This window comes from Sus scrofa, chromosome 13, assembly GCF_054392235.1.
Source record: "Sus scrofa isolate SSC_HxYL_T2T_F1_AM1 chromosome 13, Sscrofa_HxYL_maternal_Yorkshire_Landrace_v2.0, whole genome shotgun sequence".
In the NCBI taxonomy this organism is placed as follows: Eukaryota; Metazoa; Chordata; class Mammalia; order Artiodactyla; family Suidae; genus Sus; species Sus scrofa.
The window spans coordinates 142,077,684-142,092,687 of NC_139395.1; the positions used below are offsets into that span (position 1 = coordinate 142,077,684).

The 15,004-nt window shown below is 39.1% G+C and overlaps 1 protein-coding gene across 18 annotated transcripts in view; it reads left to right on the forward strand.

Moving 5' to 3' along the window:
- Positions 1-15,004, forward strand: part of TP63 (tumor protein p63) — a 230,946-nt gene that overhangs the window by 207,144 nt on the left and 8,798 nt on the right. For 12 of the 18 annotated variants that reach the window (XM_021070042.2, XM_021070044.2, XM_084990704.1 and 9 more), the window contains one exon: positions 13,644-13,801. In XM_021070042.2, the coding sequence (XP_020925701.1) occupies positions 13,644-13,801 (158 nt within the window). Of the gene's footprint in view, positions 1-5,508; positions 6,958-13,643; positions 13,802-15,004 lie in introns of those variants that run through there. The other 6 variants (XM_013982288.3, XM_084990709.1, XM_021070048.2 and 3 more) reach the window with 1 other exon arrangement.

Consider the following 15,004-nt stretch of genomic DNA (forward strand, 5'->3'; position numbering starts at 1 on the left):
TCAATTGTTTTATGACTAACCAGAATAGAATAATAGTTCTTATGAACGGAAGGGAAGTTGGTGAGTCAGGATTCCACTTATTCTTAACCTTCTGCAGTTAAGAATAATCACTGGTAAAAATGATTGTGTAAAACTGATTGTGTCTGTACTGGAAATATTGCCAGTATCTCTGGAAATAAATGTAAAATGTATGCATTTTGGGGCTCATTTGAGTAATTCAAGCATTTGACTTTACTCTTCAGGCAAAAAGAAATGAAGCCAAACTATCTTGCCTGGGGCAAAGATTGTCTTTTTAAACAGCAATGTAAACAAACAATAAATAATATATCAGTTATTTTCGATATATTGTTAGCTACTATAGAGAGATAGCTAGGGAAACTAATGAGGACTTTTTATTCTTTTTTTGTAAATCAAAAGAAATCCAGTTGAGGAGTCAGACTGCATCTTTGATAGTCAAGAAGCATCTTCTAAGCACCTGTAGATTATGATGTGTGGGGTGGGCAGCAAGGGAATAGGAAAGAAGTGTGTGCTCTCTCTCTAAAAGACTTTAGCATCTTTGTGCATTTAAGACTCTTTTTGCCTAGAACGGACCTCACCATTCACTTCTGGCATGAAAGTTTGCAAATCATAATTTTAAGGTTTTAAAGTCAGTCTGAGTAGAAAGTTTACTCAGGAGGTTCCATGGAGGCACAGAGTACTCCAAAGGAGAATTAGAATTCAAGGTTACAGAATTCCCATTGCCAATCCTACATGTTCTCAAGGAGATTAGAGAGAAATATCTATTAATGTATTCAAAAGCAAAACTGATTTAGTGCTTATCACTAAATCAGTGATCCGAGTTAATATATTTACTATATTAAATATGTATTAATATATTCAAATCCGAAACAAGGATCAAAGAAACAGATCTATAACATCATTTACAGACCCAGAGGGGATAAGTGCCTTTTCCAGGATAGGCATGTCATGCTATTAAAACATACTCTCTGATTGTCTCCAGTTCACTCTGGAAATCTGGCTTAGCCAAAATAACTGCAGAAAAATCACTCAGTAGCATATCATGCTGAACTAGTTGCTTCATGATTTCCTGTCTTTTTTCCTGTTAACAGGAAAAGTTCTGTCAGTATTAAAAGGTATAGTTTGAAAGGTCTGACCCTCTAGCACAGGAGTTGGCAAACATTTTTTTCCATAAAGCACCAATAGAAAATATCTTAGGCTTTCTGGTCCATATGCTCGCTTGCAGCTCCCAGTTCCGAAGCACAGAAGCAATATGTAAACAAGTGAGAATCTCTTTCCAATGAGACACTGAAATTTTATTCTCATGTAATTTTCACATGTCATGAAACATTCTTCTTCTTTTGAATTCTTCCTACCTTTTAAAAATGTAAAAACCATTCTTAGTATGGACCAGATTTGGACCATTAACTGCAGTTTGCCCATCCATCTAGATAAAAGAATGGCTCATTCATGGCTTCTTTAGCTCATATTTTTTGATAGGAGCATTTGGAAACTGATCTGTATATTTTTAAAGTAGAAAGGTATAAAATGATTTCAAGAAATCTTTTAAAGTGACATTTCAGTATCTAACAAAATAACAGCCTTTAATGAGGATCTGTTCTGTCTGAGAGAGTTAAGCATGCCTATCTAGACACAGAATATGGTTATTCATCAGCTAAGTCTGGAACAGTTGACTTAATTCATGTGACAAGCATTTACTGAAGATCTGCTCCATGAAAGCATTAAAAATAAAGATGAGAGAGATGGGGTTCCTGCCTTCCCATGATTTACAATTTGGTGGTAAATTCCCAACCAGAACACCTTCTGAATTTTAAGAAAGCTCTGAAAATTCATTCTCAGCATCATGTAAGTGCATAGGACAATTGTAAATAACCTCCACAGATCATACAATAGAAGGAATTGTTTTGTGTCGCAGTTTTCGAGGCATTACTAGCCAGGATGGTCTACTTCAGTCAATATGGGGCATATTTGTTTGTTCCCATAGCACAGATGAAGGTACATAGTCTATGTGGCTTATAACTTATCTAGCCTAACTGGCTGGCTATGGGGAAATTATTTTTTTATAATTCTTATTTCATAAAACAATCTATTTCATCAAAGAAAAAATGTATCTTAAAATTGTTATTTTAAGAAGCTCAAAAGATTTCAGAAGTGTGTTTTCACTTTTTTGCATGTGTGGTCCCAAATAGTGAGGAATTAGTAGCCCCATAGTTCCCCGTGGTGTCCATTTATATGCATCATTGCATGTTTTTGAGTGGTTATCTCATAGTGTGTAAGAGCTAACTTCAGCTATGATAACTTGTGCATGGAACTATAACAGACTACAAAACAGAATCTTTGCAAAATACAGACATTTTTGGTCTAATTATGCCTTTGTTCTGCTATATGTACATGAGGTTCCTTCCAGTGATTGATATACATCTATATAAACTCTCTGGTTGCTGTATTCTTCAGCTGAAGCTCTTTTATTTTTATGCACATCTCCAAGAAAGAGCATAAGTGATTAGACAAAGAAAAATGGAAATTTAATTCCCTGGCAATCATTTGTAAAGAACATATCAGCTTGAAACATACCTATGATAGCCTGTGATTTCCTTTCCAAAAACTTAGTACCAATGTTATGCCAGTAAGGAATCCATTTTGTACTTTTCTTTATAGTAGAGGGAAAATTAGTGGGAAGGGAACATACTGTGCCCAAGGTGGCAAAAAAATATTTTCAGTTTAATTGCCTCTATTACTTCCCCACTATGTGTTTTCTCTCTGCTTGCTTTTTATTTGTGCATGGTTTTCCTTTTTCAAAAATTCCTTCACAATTACCTTCATGATCATAGATTTTACTTAGGATAAATTTTACAGTGAGTTTTTGTGAATCAAATTGCCATAGACACAAGTAAGCTTTATATTATTCCATTTTTAAAGAAATTTGATTTTAGTCAATTTTCTCACATGAGCATAAACATAGGGATTCATATTCATAGGAGCCAGAATCTAATGAGAGGACAAATTAGACTCCTTCTTGACACTAGACTCCTTACTGTTATATTTTCAAGGGACAGTCGCTCTTAAAGACAGCTTTGCCGAAGGCACTCGAGACCTTTTAAGCAATCTTTTGACGTGTGTACTCTAGACCAGTGCTATCTCTTTTTAGTTTTTTTCCTGTAATTTATCCTCCTTCTTGGCTTTCATCCTGATCTGAGGCTAACATGACTCTGTTAAAATTGTACTTAGCCTAACTCATGCTTTCCTCTGGAGAATTATTTTTGAGTTTCTACAGATGGATTTATTTTAATGTCCATACAATATCTGACATCCTAAGGAGCCCTGAGTGTTTTCTTCTCCTTGATGATCACTTGATGATCATGGCTCCTTAGTAGTTAGATCAAGAATATCAGAGCAGAACGGGATCTTCCAGACCATAATTCTAACCCCTTCATATCATAGATGGGGATGATGAGGCCTGTGATGCCATAGCCAGTTGAGAATAAAGCTAAGACTAGAATTAGATTGGGGAGACGCAGCTCTCAAAATATTCTGGTCAGCTCCATTAGTTAAGAAAGTTATCACAATAAAACCAAAAGCAAACAGGTATTCCTATTTTTCTGTCTCTGTATCAGGTAGTTGCTATTTACCCTTGTGGTTTCAGTATAAAGTCCTATCTCTTTAAGCTCATTTGGCTATGATTTTCTTTAAGAATATTGATAATTTTTGCTCAGAGTCATGTTTCTAAGAAAGAAGCGAGCAATTATTTTCAGGGTTATCAATGGAAGAGAAAGCAGAATACCCAAATCTTTCCGTATCTCACTGGTAGATATGATTAATACTCAATTTCCAAGTTTGATTTGGCAATCTTCCACACTTTCAGAGTATTTGTTTGAAATTGTCAGTTTCATAGATTAAAAAAGAGTAATAATTATTGGCAATTTCATATGACTCGACCTTACAGGTCATGTCACTGCACAGGCTTTTAAAGTTTGTGCATTGTTAGCTTTGAACATCGTGACGTTATGAGAAAGTTGTCAGGTCAGAGATTTATTAGCTCTGAATTGGTAATGTGGAAAAACCCCTCAGATTAAATTCAGGTAGGTCAAATCAGTTTTTTAAGTTCTCACATCTCATTGCAGAACTAGTCTCAGTTCCAGGTCTCAAAATTTGCACTCCTTCTGGTACAGAAACTTTTATCATAAGTGAAAGATGATCTCTGCATGTTGTCTTATTCAGCCAAGAGAAGCCCCAAGATGTAATATCCAAATAAGGAGTCAAAGCCATTGTTCTTTAGTTGCTAGTGAATTACTTTCTTACTAATTTGTATTCTGGGATATTCCTTAAGAAGAAACCAGCTCTCGTTGATGAGATGGTTTACTGACTCCCAGACCTGACCAAGCAAAAATAAGGCTTTGTTCCTTAGCAAGGAGCGATTCAAAAAGCCATCTGGGAAACAATTCCCAAGCAGTTCGTGGATTGCCCAACCTTTAGCAAAATAAAAGGATTTGTTCCTGGCATCCTTGTGGCATAATTGATTTCTTAATTATGCAAAAGTTGCTTTCATGAGTTTGATTTGTGCATTTCTAGGCCAAGTTTGTGACTGAAGGGATTAAGATATTTATCCCTCTCAATCTGGGCACATACAAAATGCTCATTAATAGTTCTTTACAAAGGCATGATGATGCAGCCCCCAGACTGATAAGATCATATTTCTTCATACTTGAGAGTTAGGCTAGACAGGAACAGTAATGAGGTATTATAATTGGGCAGATGACATTTTACAAAAGATTGACGTTAATTCTTGTCTCTGCATTCCTTTTTTTGTAATTAATTGGGTCCAACATGCCAAGCACTGTACTAAACACTTTGACCTACCTTGTCTCTGTAGTCCTCAACGAAATCACTTGTGGAACTTGTTAAAAGTATATCTATGCCTGGGGAAGGATCTGGAAAAAATGCACTCTTTTAGGTTCCACCAGTGATTCTAATAGTTCTGGATAACTACCACTGCCTTCTCTCATTCTTCTCCTTTTTTTTTTTTTTTTTTTTTGTCTTAGGGCCACACTTGTGGCATATGGAGGTTCCCAGGCTAGGGGTCTGATCAGAGCTACAGCTGCTGGCCTACACCACAGCCACAGCCACAGCCACAGCAATGCCAGATCCGAGCCATATCTGTGACCTACACCACAGCTCATGGCAACGCCGGATCTTTAACCCACTGAGTTAAGGCCAGGGATCGAACCTGCGACCTCATGGTTCCTAGTCAGATTTGTTTCTGCTGTGCCACAACAGGAGCTCCTCTCATTTCTTCTTCATAAAAATCTTGAGAAGTCATCTCCGGGTAATTTAAAATGAGGATAAAGAGGAAGGAACAAAAATAACTTTGCAGGCATTCTTTTCTGTCCGTACTATGATCATGAAGGTAAGAAGATGTTTCTGTCTTCAGTCGATTTGGATATATGACGTCCTAAGCCTTCATCTTTTCTTTTCTCTGGTTCCTCTCTGCAGTCTCCTTTCAGCCTGCTTCAGGAATGAGCTTGTGGAGCCCCGGAGAGAAACCCCGAAACAATCTGACGCCTTCTTTAGACATTCCAGCCCCCCAAACCGATCAGTGTACCCATAGAGCCCCATCTCTGTGTTTTGAACCTGTGTGTTTGTTGTGTTTCCGTGACTGTGTGTGTGTGTGTGTGTGTGTGTGTGTGTGTGTGTCCAACCCTCGTAACCAGAACTTGAAGACACTTTGGCTCAGAGACCCAACTGCTCAAAGGCATACAGCCACTAGTGAGAAAATCTTTGAAGGGACTCAAAACTTTACAAGAAAGGACATTTTCTGCAGATTCTGTATGCTTAGATCTAGCGATGGTTAGTCAGGAACCCCTGTGTTTGTCCATGAGCTTTTGTGTTGTTTCTCCAGATGGAGGAGCTCAGGTTGGGAAGAGGGGCATTAAGATGTTTATTGGAACCCTTTTCTGTTACCTTCTGTTATGTTTCTAAAACTCATAAGGAAGCTTTTGAGCAGGTCTCAAACTTAAGATGTCTTTTTAAGAAAAGGAGAAAAAAGTTGTTATTGTCTGTGCAGAAGTAAATTGTAGGTGACTGAGAGTCTCAGTCAGGCCCTTTTAATGCTGGTCATGCAAGGATATTGGAAATAGTGACAAACTGCGGTGTCAAGTGTACTGCTGGGCAGAGAGGTGATGATTACCGTGAGTAGCCACCCACCATAGGGGATGATGTTTTCTTCTTTTTGAGAATTTGCATTATCAGTACCCTCCCCTCACACATAGAAGAAAGTTCATTAATGCTGTGTCAGATCCTGCTACTGCCATCACACATCAGCCTCTGAGGTGATGGTCTTCCTTGCTCCTGGAAACCCTAGAACCCACCCCCCACCCCTGCGCAGTTGATGTTTGGACCCCAAGACAGGTAAACCTCTTTTGTAATTTTAATAGACGGGAGAAACCATCCCAGTCCTATTGTTCCAGGCAGTTATGTATCATTCTTGTTCAGTGTCCAAAATGGAGTTCAAAGTCCTCTCACCAAATCTGTGATTAACTTGTTTAATTGGAGCGCCCATCCCTTAGTCCTACCTAAAGTCAGCCTTATTACTGACACCGTTCAGACTGCCTTGTCCGGGACACTTATGTTTTGTTTAAGGGATGTTCCAGCTGATGCATGTTAAAATCAGTGCTCTTGGCCTAAACATGAAAGGTAGAATGAGTAGGTGACTTTCCTTTTTTGGGTCAAAGAGTGTAGAGAATCAATTTATTTCCATTTTAAAATTATATTTAAAAATGATAATACAAAGACCTAAGAAATCTCCTCCCCAGCCCCAATCTCTCCATACCAGATCACCAACTCTTTATTCTTTGTCATCACAGCAGTGATTTCTTGTTATTGAGGCTGTTGCTTTATGGATGTGTGATTTTAATTTTCAATAAACTTTTGCATCTTGGTTTATCTTGCAGTTTTTCTTTTCTGTCTCTCGTGCTTTTTTAATTCCTTAAATACGAGAATATTTTCATTTAAGTGCTGGAAGTACCATGTTTAAGTGTAAAGAACCAGAATAATTGGTTACTTTGCTTCTGTCTACACTATTGTCAGTATTTGATGTTTTTATTTAAGATACTCTGTATCAAGGTGAGCAGTCCTAAAAATAAATTTTAGTGCCTGTATTAGCTTGAAAATATAGTTGAGCCCTGTGCATGTTGAATGTCATCATAAAGAGCCAAGCACTACAGTATCATTTGTTTACATCTCTGAACAAGTTTTGCATTATATCTTCAGTTGTCAAATTCACTGAAAGAAATTTGAATTCAAATTTATTAAATGATTATTAATTTAATTAAATTATTACATAATTTCTGTGGCATAGGCATTAGGAAATATGTATCCATAAATCTATAATGGAACTTGTTGTCTGGTGCTTTAAAAAAAAATTGCACTGTGTTCTGATCTTTGAGTAATTGTTTTTAAAAATTTCCAAAACAATTGTTTGAAATAAAACTAATACAATTGCTTAGAAAAACACTTAGGGAAAAAAATGTTTTGATGCTTGATATAAAAGATTAAGAGTAAGATCAGATGATCTTGTTACATTCATAACAATTAATCTAAAACTTTCTAGTCCCTTTTTAAGGAATTCACAAATTCCTTAAAGTATTAGTATGTTTAGTTTTTAACTTTTGCTTTTCTTTCAGATTTTTTTTCTTTTTCCTATCACTCTATTTTTATGGAAGTCTTAATGTGTTTATAGTGAAGTTTATATAAATGCATATATTTGAACTGATAGAAAATATTTTACAATCATGATTAATGTCTCTAGAGAATCTAGATGATTTCTGCCTTTTGTCTTCCAAAGCAAGATTCCCCAGAGAGAAAAGTTACAGGTGGGGCAGTACTGGGCAGAATTTCAAGGAGGAACAATTCCTTTTCTCATGTTCCATGTCTCCCCTCCCCCCCCTTTTTTTTTTGCGACACTCACAGCGCTTGGAAGTTCCTGGGCTAGACATCATACCCATGCCACAGCAGTGACAATGCCAGATCCTTAACCACTAGGCCACCAGGGAACTCTGTCTTCCACTTTTTATGACCTACCTATATCTGAGGTCTTTTGCTCTACCCCAATATCCCTTTTCTCCTCTTGGATCCTGCACTCCAGAAACGGTTTGGAAAAATAGATTTACCCTGAGGTATTGCCAGATTCCACTAGAGAGTTGCTTTTTCTTTGGCAATAGAAGCTTTAAGGAAGAAGAAGGAATTCTTGGTGGAATTCTAGGCCTCTCCAGCAAAATGGAGATGACTTTGAATTCGTGTCTTATCAAGAATTTTGACTCTCTACCATGTAGATTGTCACTAGGCTCAGGATCAGAAAACCTGTTCTTCAATCCTGGATGATCCTAAAGATCTCTCATAGCTCTGAGGTACTGATTTTTACTCTTAGCAATGTGTGCAGAAGCCTATGTTATTAGAGTTAAGAACTCGGATTAAACTTAACTAGGATTTCTCCTCAAAACCGGAAATACATGGAACATGCCATTTCTGTATATCTATGTTTAGGATTCCTAGAAAAATCTAGGATGCCTCCAGAGAGAAAACCTGAGGCTTACACTTTGTTGTTTTTCTGAGGAGAGCTATGTTATTACTTTTTTGTGGTGTTTGTATATTTTTGTTTCTGAGTGGAAGAGATAAGAAAACCATAATGCCACAGGTCCTGTTGGCCTCGAACATGTTTCCCATGTCTTCAGATTTCCCAGCAATCTTTGGGGTTATCTGCCCCATTACTGTGACATTATATTTGTAAAGAAAAAAAATAAAATTCTTCAATGCCTTTAAATTGATCACAAATTTAGCCTTGCTCCCTTTTCCACAGACTATCAGAGCATTTTCTATTTCAGACATTGAAAACTTATAATAGATAACCCCAACCTTACTCCTTGTGGCTTTAATACTCACTTTTCCATTAAAGGAGAGGTGTTCAAAATAAATGAACTTTTCAGACTCTCTCATTTCCATTCATCCATTCACCCTAATTTTTGGATTTTCTCATCTAAGAATCCTTGACACTTGCTCCTGTTAATTCTTTCTTTTTTTATTCTTTTTTTTTTTCTTTTTCTAGGGCTGCACCCGTAGCATATGGAAGTTCCAGGCTAGGGATCCAATCATCAGAGCTGTAGCTGCTGGCCCTTAACCCACTGAGCAAGGCCAGCAAATGAAACTGCAACCTCATGGTTCCTAGTCGGATTCGTTAACCACTGAGCCATGACGGGAACTCCCCTTCCTGTTAATTCTCTTTTTTTTTTTTTTTTTTTTTGGTCTTTCTGGCATTTCTTGGGCCGCTCTCGCGGCATATGGAGGTTCCCAGGCTATGTGTCGAATCGGAGCTGTAGCCACCAGCCTATGCTAGAGCCACAGCAACGCAGGATCCTAGAGCTGCACCTGTAACCTACACCACAGCTCACGGCAACGCCGGATCCTTAACCCACTGAGCAAGGCCAGGGATCAAACCCGCAACTTCATGGTTCCTAGTCGGATTCCTTAACCACTTCACCACGACGGGAACTCCCTTCCTGTTAATTCTTAAATGGACACCTCTTATCTCCTTGACTGCACACTGCAGTATTAAACATTTGGAGCTGGAGGGGAAGAAGAAAAGGAACCATTGTCTCTTGAGCACCTACAGACTGCAGGACCATGTCCAGGGCTCTCGCATAATATAATTTCATCTCCATAGCAAGTCTTCTGGAGTGAGTATTTTACAGATTAAGAAAATGAGAATCAAGAGATTTGTATAATACCCAGAGTCACTTTTTTGATTTGTATCAGATCTAGAATGTGAACTCAGGTATTATGATGGGCTCCAGAATTCTTGTTTCTTCTTTATTCATCTTTGGTTTATGACTTGCCTTCCTCAAAAATAGTTTAGATGGCTTTAATAAATGAACTAATAAAATAGTGAATAGTAAAGACAAGAGTTCCTGCTGCAGCTCAATGGGTTAAGAACCTGACTGCAGTGGTTTGGGTTGCTGTGGAGGTATGGGTTCAATCCCCAGTCGACACAGTGGATTAAAGAATCTGGCTTTGTGGCGGCTGCAGTGTAAGGTCCCAGCTGCAGCTAAGTTCAGATTCAGTCCCTGCCCTGGGAACTTCCATGTGCTGTGGGTAAGGCCATAAAAAAACAAAAACAAAAAAGGAACAGAAGAAATTTAACAGGATTTGGAAGAAGACATTCACTATATTTGAAGTCTAGGGAAAATTCAGAACTTTTAAATGCATTTTAATTTTCCTGATAATGGACATTAATGGTTCAAGCAATGCGTCCATTAGCTCTTGCTGTACATTTAACTGATTTGGGAGGATGAAAGAGTTGGGTAGATACTTCTTTAAGTTACGGAGGACCAGTCTGCTTCTGGAGTGTGGGCAACCTGGTATCTTTTTCACTTTGTGGTAGGCAAAAATAGAGGAAGAAGCACCTGGCAAAGCTTCTCTTGGTCACCTTGCCCTGTGCTTTTCTGCATTTCTATATGGACTTACGGATGTTCTGAAAGTATATTCAGATGTGCTTGCTGCCTTAAATAAGTCTTCTACACAGGGGTGGAGTAAATTTGAGGACAGATGGCACCCCTTTTACTATATCCCTTGTTTCCTGCTGTATCTTGCACTCCCATGTTTCTCTCACCACTTCTCTCATTTCTTTTTTTTTTGTTCTTAGGGCTGCACCCATGGCATATGGAGGTTCTCAGGCTAGAGGGTCCAATAGGAGCTACAGCTGCCTGCCTATGCCACAACCACAGCAACATCAGATCTGAGCCATGTCTGCAACCCACACCAGAGTTCACAGCAACGCCAGATCCTTAACCCACTGAGCAAGGCCAGGGATGGAACCCACAACCTCATGGTTCCTTGTCACATTCATTTCTGCTGCACCATGATGGGAACTCCTCACCCATTTCTTGATTATGTAACCTATTACATTCCGCAGTCTTATTTCTGGGAAGCTACCACAGAATGAAAAGAAAAACTCTTGGAATAGGAGCCAGGAAACCTCTCAACATTTAGTAAACTGTGACCTGGGCATGTTTTTCCTTAGAGTCATTTAATTACCCATCTGTGCAACAGGCATAATCATTTCTGCCCATCCCTACCCTGCCATCCTGTGTCCTCATCCACTGAAATGTGAGTCATTCAGAAAATGGATGGATGAAGGAGAGCTTGGTAACCTGAAAAACCTTGAGTTGGGAGAGTTTGTTATATAAGTACATGTTTATACAACATGGATCAAAACTTGTGATTTGGAAAAGGACTCAGTGAAAAATCAGTGCCCTCCTATTTTAAAGGCAGGCATTTTAAAATGAGGCTGAATTGTTAATTGTGTATTAATTGTCATGTAATTTATGCAGATTTGCATACAGCCTATTGTTTGAATTCCTCTAACTGACTCTTCACTGAGAAGAAATGGAATGTGGAGTGGAATGGAGCCTTCCCCTCTGTGTAGTTATGGAGAATGCAGAGGGCTGGCTTCAAGCCTAATACTGCTATAGCACTCAAGTGTTAGAGCCACTTTTTATTTTTTCAAACAATGTTCTGCTTTCTTTGCTTGGAACTTGGATTCATTTACAGAGCCTTCTAAATCTGATACATACACAGATAAAACTCAAACACTTTTTCTCTCTTCTCTAATATAAATATGGCTGCAGCAGGAAGGAGGCAAAAAGAAACAAAATACAGGAGTTCCCGTCATGGCTCAGTGGTTAACAAATCCGACTAGGAACCATGAGGTTGCGGGTTCGATCCCTGGCCTTGCTCAGTGGGTTAAGGATCCGGTGTTGCCATGAGCTGTGGTGTAGGCTACAGACGCGGTTCAGGTCCCGCATTGCTGTGGTGTTGCTGTGGTTGTAGCAAAGGCCAGCAGCTACAGCTCTGATTAGACCCCTAGCCTGGAACCTCCATATACCGTGGGTGCGGCCCTAGAAAAGACAAAAAAAGAAAGAAAGAAAGAAAATACATTATATTTCAGGAGGGTAAAAGAGGCACTTTCCACCTTTTACGTGTTCAGCCCCATCCTCATTCTGTGGTCACGATAATTTTAACTATAAATGTCGTATAGTGTATACAGTTCTTCCTTATCTTTTTCAGTTCTTACCATATCCCTACAAGGTAGGTTGGATTATTTTCTCCGTATATCCACTACTCTATGGGTTTCTCTCTTTCTTCTCTCTATCTCTCTCTCTTTTTTTTTTTTTTCCTTTTTCCATATGCCACACATGTGGCTGCATGTGTGGCATATGCAGCTTCCCAGGCTAGGGGTCAAGGAGTTAATTTGCAGCTGCAGCCACAGCAACATAGGATCTGAGCCACATCTGTGACCTACACCACAGCTCTTGGCAACACTGGATACTTAACCCACTGAGCAAGGCCAGGGATGGAACCTGCATCTTCATGAACAGCATGAACAAGCTGCCTTCCGTGAGCCAGCTTATCAACCCTAATCAGGTTCCTTACTGCTGAGTCACAATGGGAACTCCTCTATAAGTTTCTCAGAGATGGGACCATTTCTTATCAGTTTTCCTGCCTGTAGTATCTAACTCATGCAGTAAGTGTGTATGTATACATATACATATACATGTGTACACATAAGTAAGTATATACATATATATACACACACATACTTCATAAGCTAAATTATATATATTTAGTTTATATAGTTTTCTAGTGAAGGATGTTTACTGCCTTGCACAGGGACCTATAGCTTTCTAATATATGCTAGAGGAAGAGGTAAACATTGATTCTCTGACTCTGTATTCTCGCCTAATTCCCTAGTAGATGTCCCTTGTTCTATATTCAAAGAAAAAGTCAAGATTGGCAGTTGAGTAGGGAATATTGTGTGTACTACAGTGCATGGTATGAAAAATCAATTCTGCCAAGTTTCCAAATTGAAGTTATGCTAAATGGAAATTGATATTTTTTTTCCTTTGTCTTTCCAAAGATTTGTGAACGGAACAGTTGTTTGGGCTCCAAGGATTCCCCTTTGTGTATAGAGACCATTGGCATTCTGATGGGCTCTCTCATGGCCCATGAACATCTAAGCTAAGGAAGCATGTTTCTGTGTTGAGGCCTCCACATGCTGGTAGGGTGTGCTTCTATTTGCCCTATTTGATTGGCCTTGCAGTTAATTTCTGCATATCTCAAATGGCCTAGGAAGCTACAGATGAAATACCTCAGCTGCCATTTAACCTTGGTATCTCCATGTCTTTCATAAGCCTTTGGTTCTTCACTCAGTTCTTTTCCCTTGTTGATTTTCAAACTTGTTAGAGTTAAGGGGTGAGCGAGGGGAAAAGGATGGAGAAAACAATAGAGGGCAAAAGAGGAGGCCATGATTGTCCCTCTGACAAAGGAGATGCTTTAGGAAGACAGCTTTGTCCTCTACACATGGAGGGAAAATATGATTTGATGATAGCCTATGATCCCTCCCAAGACAGGAAAGGTTTTCGGATAGAAAGACAAATAACTTCTTGTCATTGTTCTGGAGGAATACTTTTGCAAGTGTACAGTAGAGGCCATGTTTTCATCTGAGACCCGTAGGAAACAACCAGTCCCTACTCTTCAAAGCCCCATGCTCACCATCGTTCCCATGTTTGTGTTCCCAGGACCTCGATGCAGTCTCAGTCTTCCTACGGTAACAGCTCCCCACCTCTGAACAAAATGAACAGCATGAACAAGCTGCCTTCCGTGAGCCAGCTTATCAACCCTCAGCAGCGCAACGCCCTCACTCCCACCACCATTCCTGATGGCATGGGAGCCAACAGTAAGAGCATCTCCCTTTAGCTGCAACTGAAGGACCAGCAGGGCTAGTGTAGGGGAAGATCTGCCCCTGGGCTGGAGGAAAGGCTTGCTCTTTAGTTACGTGAGAGGCAGACTGGGACAGACCAGATTAAAGTTGAGTGGCTTAAGTTTCTCATGGTGAACTTTTTCTCACTTTTAAGATGCATGGTTTATTACAAAACACACTGGTAGAGATGGAGCAGGCTCTTGCTTTATTAGGGATGAAGATCCCTGTGGAAAGCCCACTTCCTGCCAACCTGGATGGGAACCCACCTTCTGCCTTCTTTGAGATAACCAAAGGAAGATGTGTCCAGCTTGTGGGAAGTAGCATAGTGTGATGAACTTAAAATCTAGAGGGATAGATTATAGTCTGGACTCTATGGCAATATTAGCTGTGTATCTCTGGACAAGTAACATCTCTGCTCTGATACTCAGTTTTCCATTCTTAAAATGATCACTCTGTACATTTAGCCTTTTATGATTCTCTGTCTCTACAGTCTTGGCCTTTTCAGCTCATCTACTCCATCCTATACACAGTTATTAAATAACTGACCTGGGGAAAGGAGTCTCCCTTTTATTTATTCACACACATATTCCTTATATCAACTAAGTATAACTATAAGAGATAATGTGAGAATTGGGCCTTGAAACTAATGATGATTGTTGCATGTATTTGCTGCAAATAAAATTAGCTTGTCCACTAGAATTTAATCCAGCAAAAGAGTCAAAGTAGATAACCAAACTTGAAAGAAAAAAGGATGGTGAAAATACAGAGGGATGGTCAAAATGTAGAAGGGATGCAGAAGCCTAAGTACTGTCCTTGTATCCTGTAATCACCCTCATAAAACACTGCCTAAATCTTGTCCTTTCAAATCCTTCATTATTTTGAACCAGCCTTTAAACTTGCATTTCACTGTTGCCTTGAAAGACTGGGTTTTCATAAGGATGTTAAGGCAGGCTAGGATTATGACTCTCTCTGGTTCTGATAGCATATGCTCAGATTTTAATGAGATAAGAGTTATGGTCGTCTGGTGTGGCAACAAAGACATTAGAGCCAGAACTGGCCTCTCACTAGTGACAAGTGCATCCTAAGGCTCCAAAACTGACCCCTTGAAAGCTCTGCTACTTGGACAGTAAAAGGAAAAGGGACCATTTATTTTTTATTTTCTTTCTAGTGACATCTTAG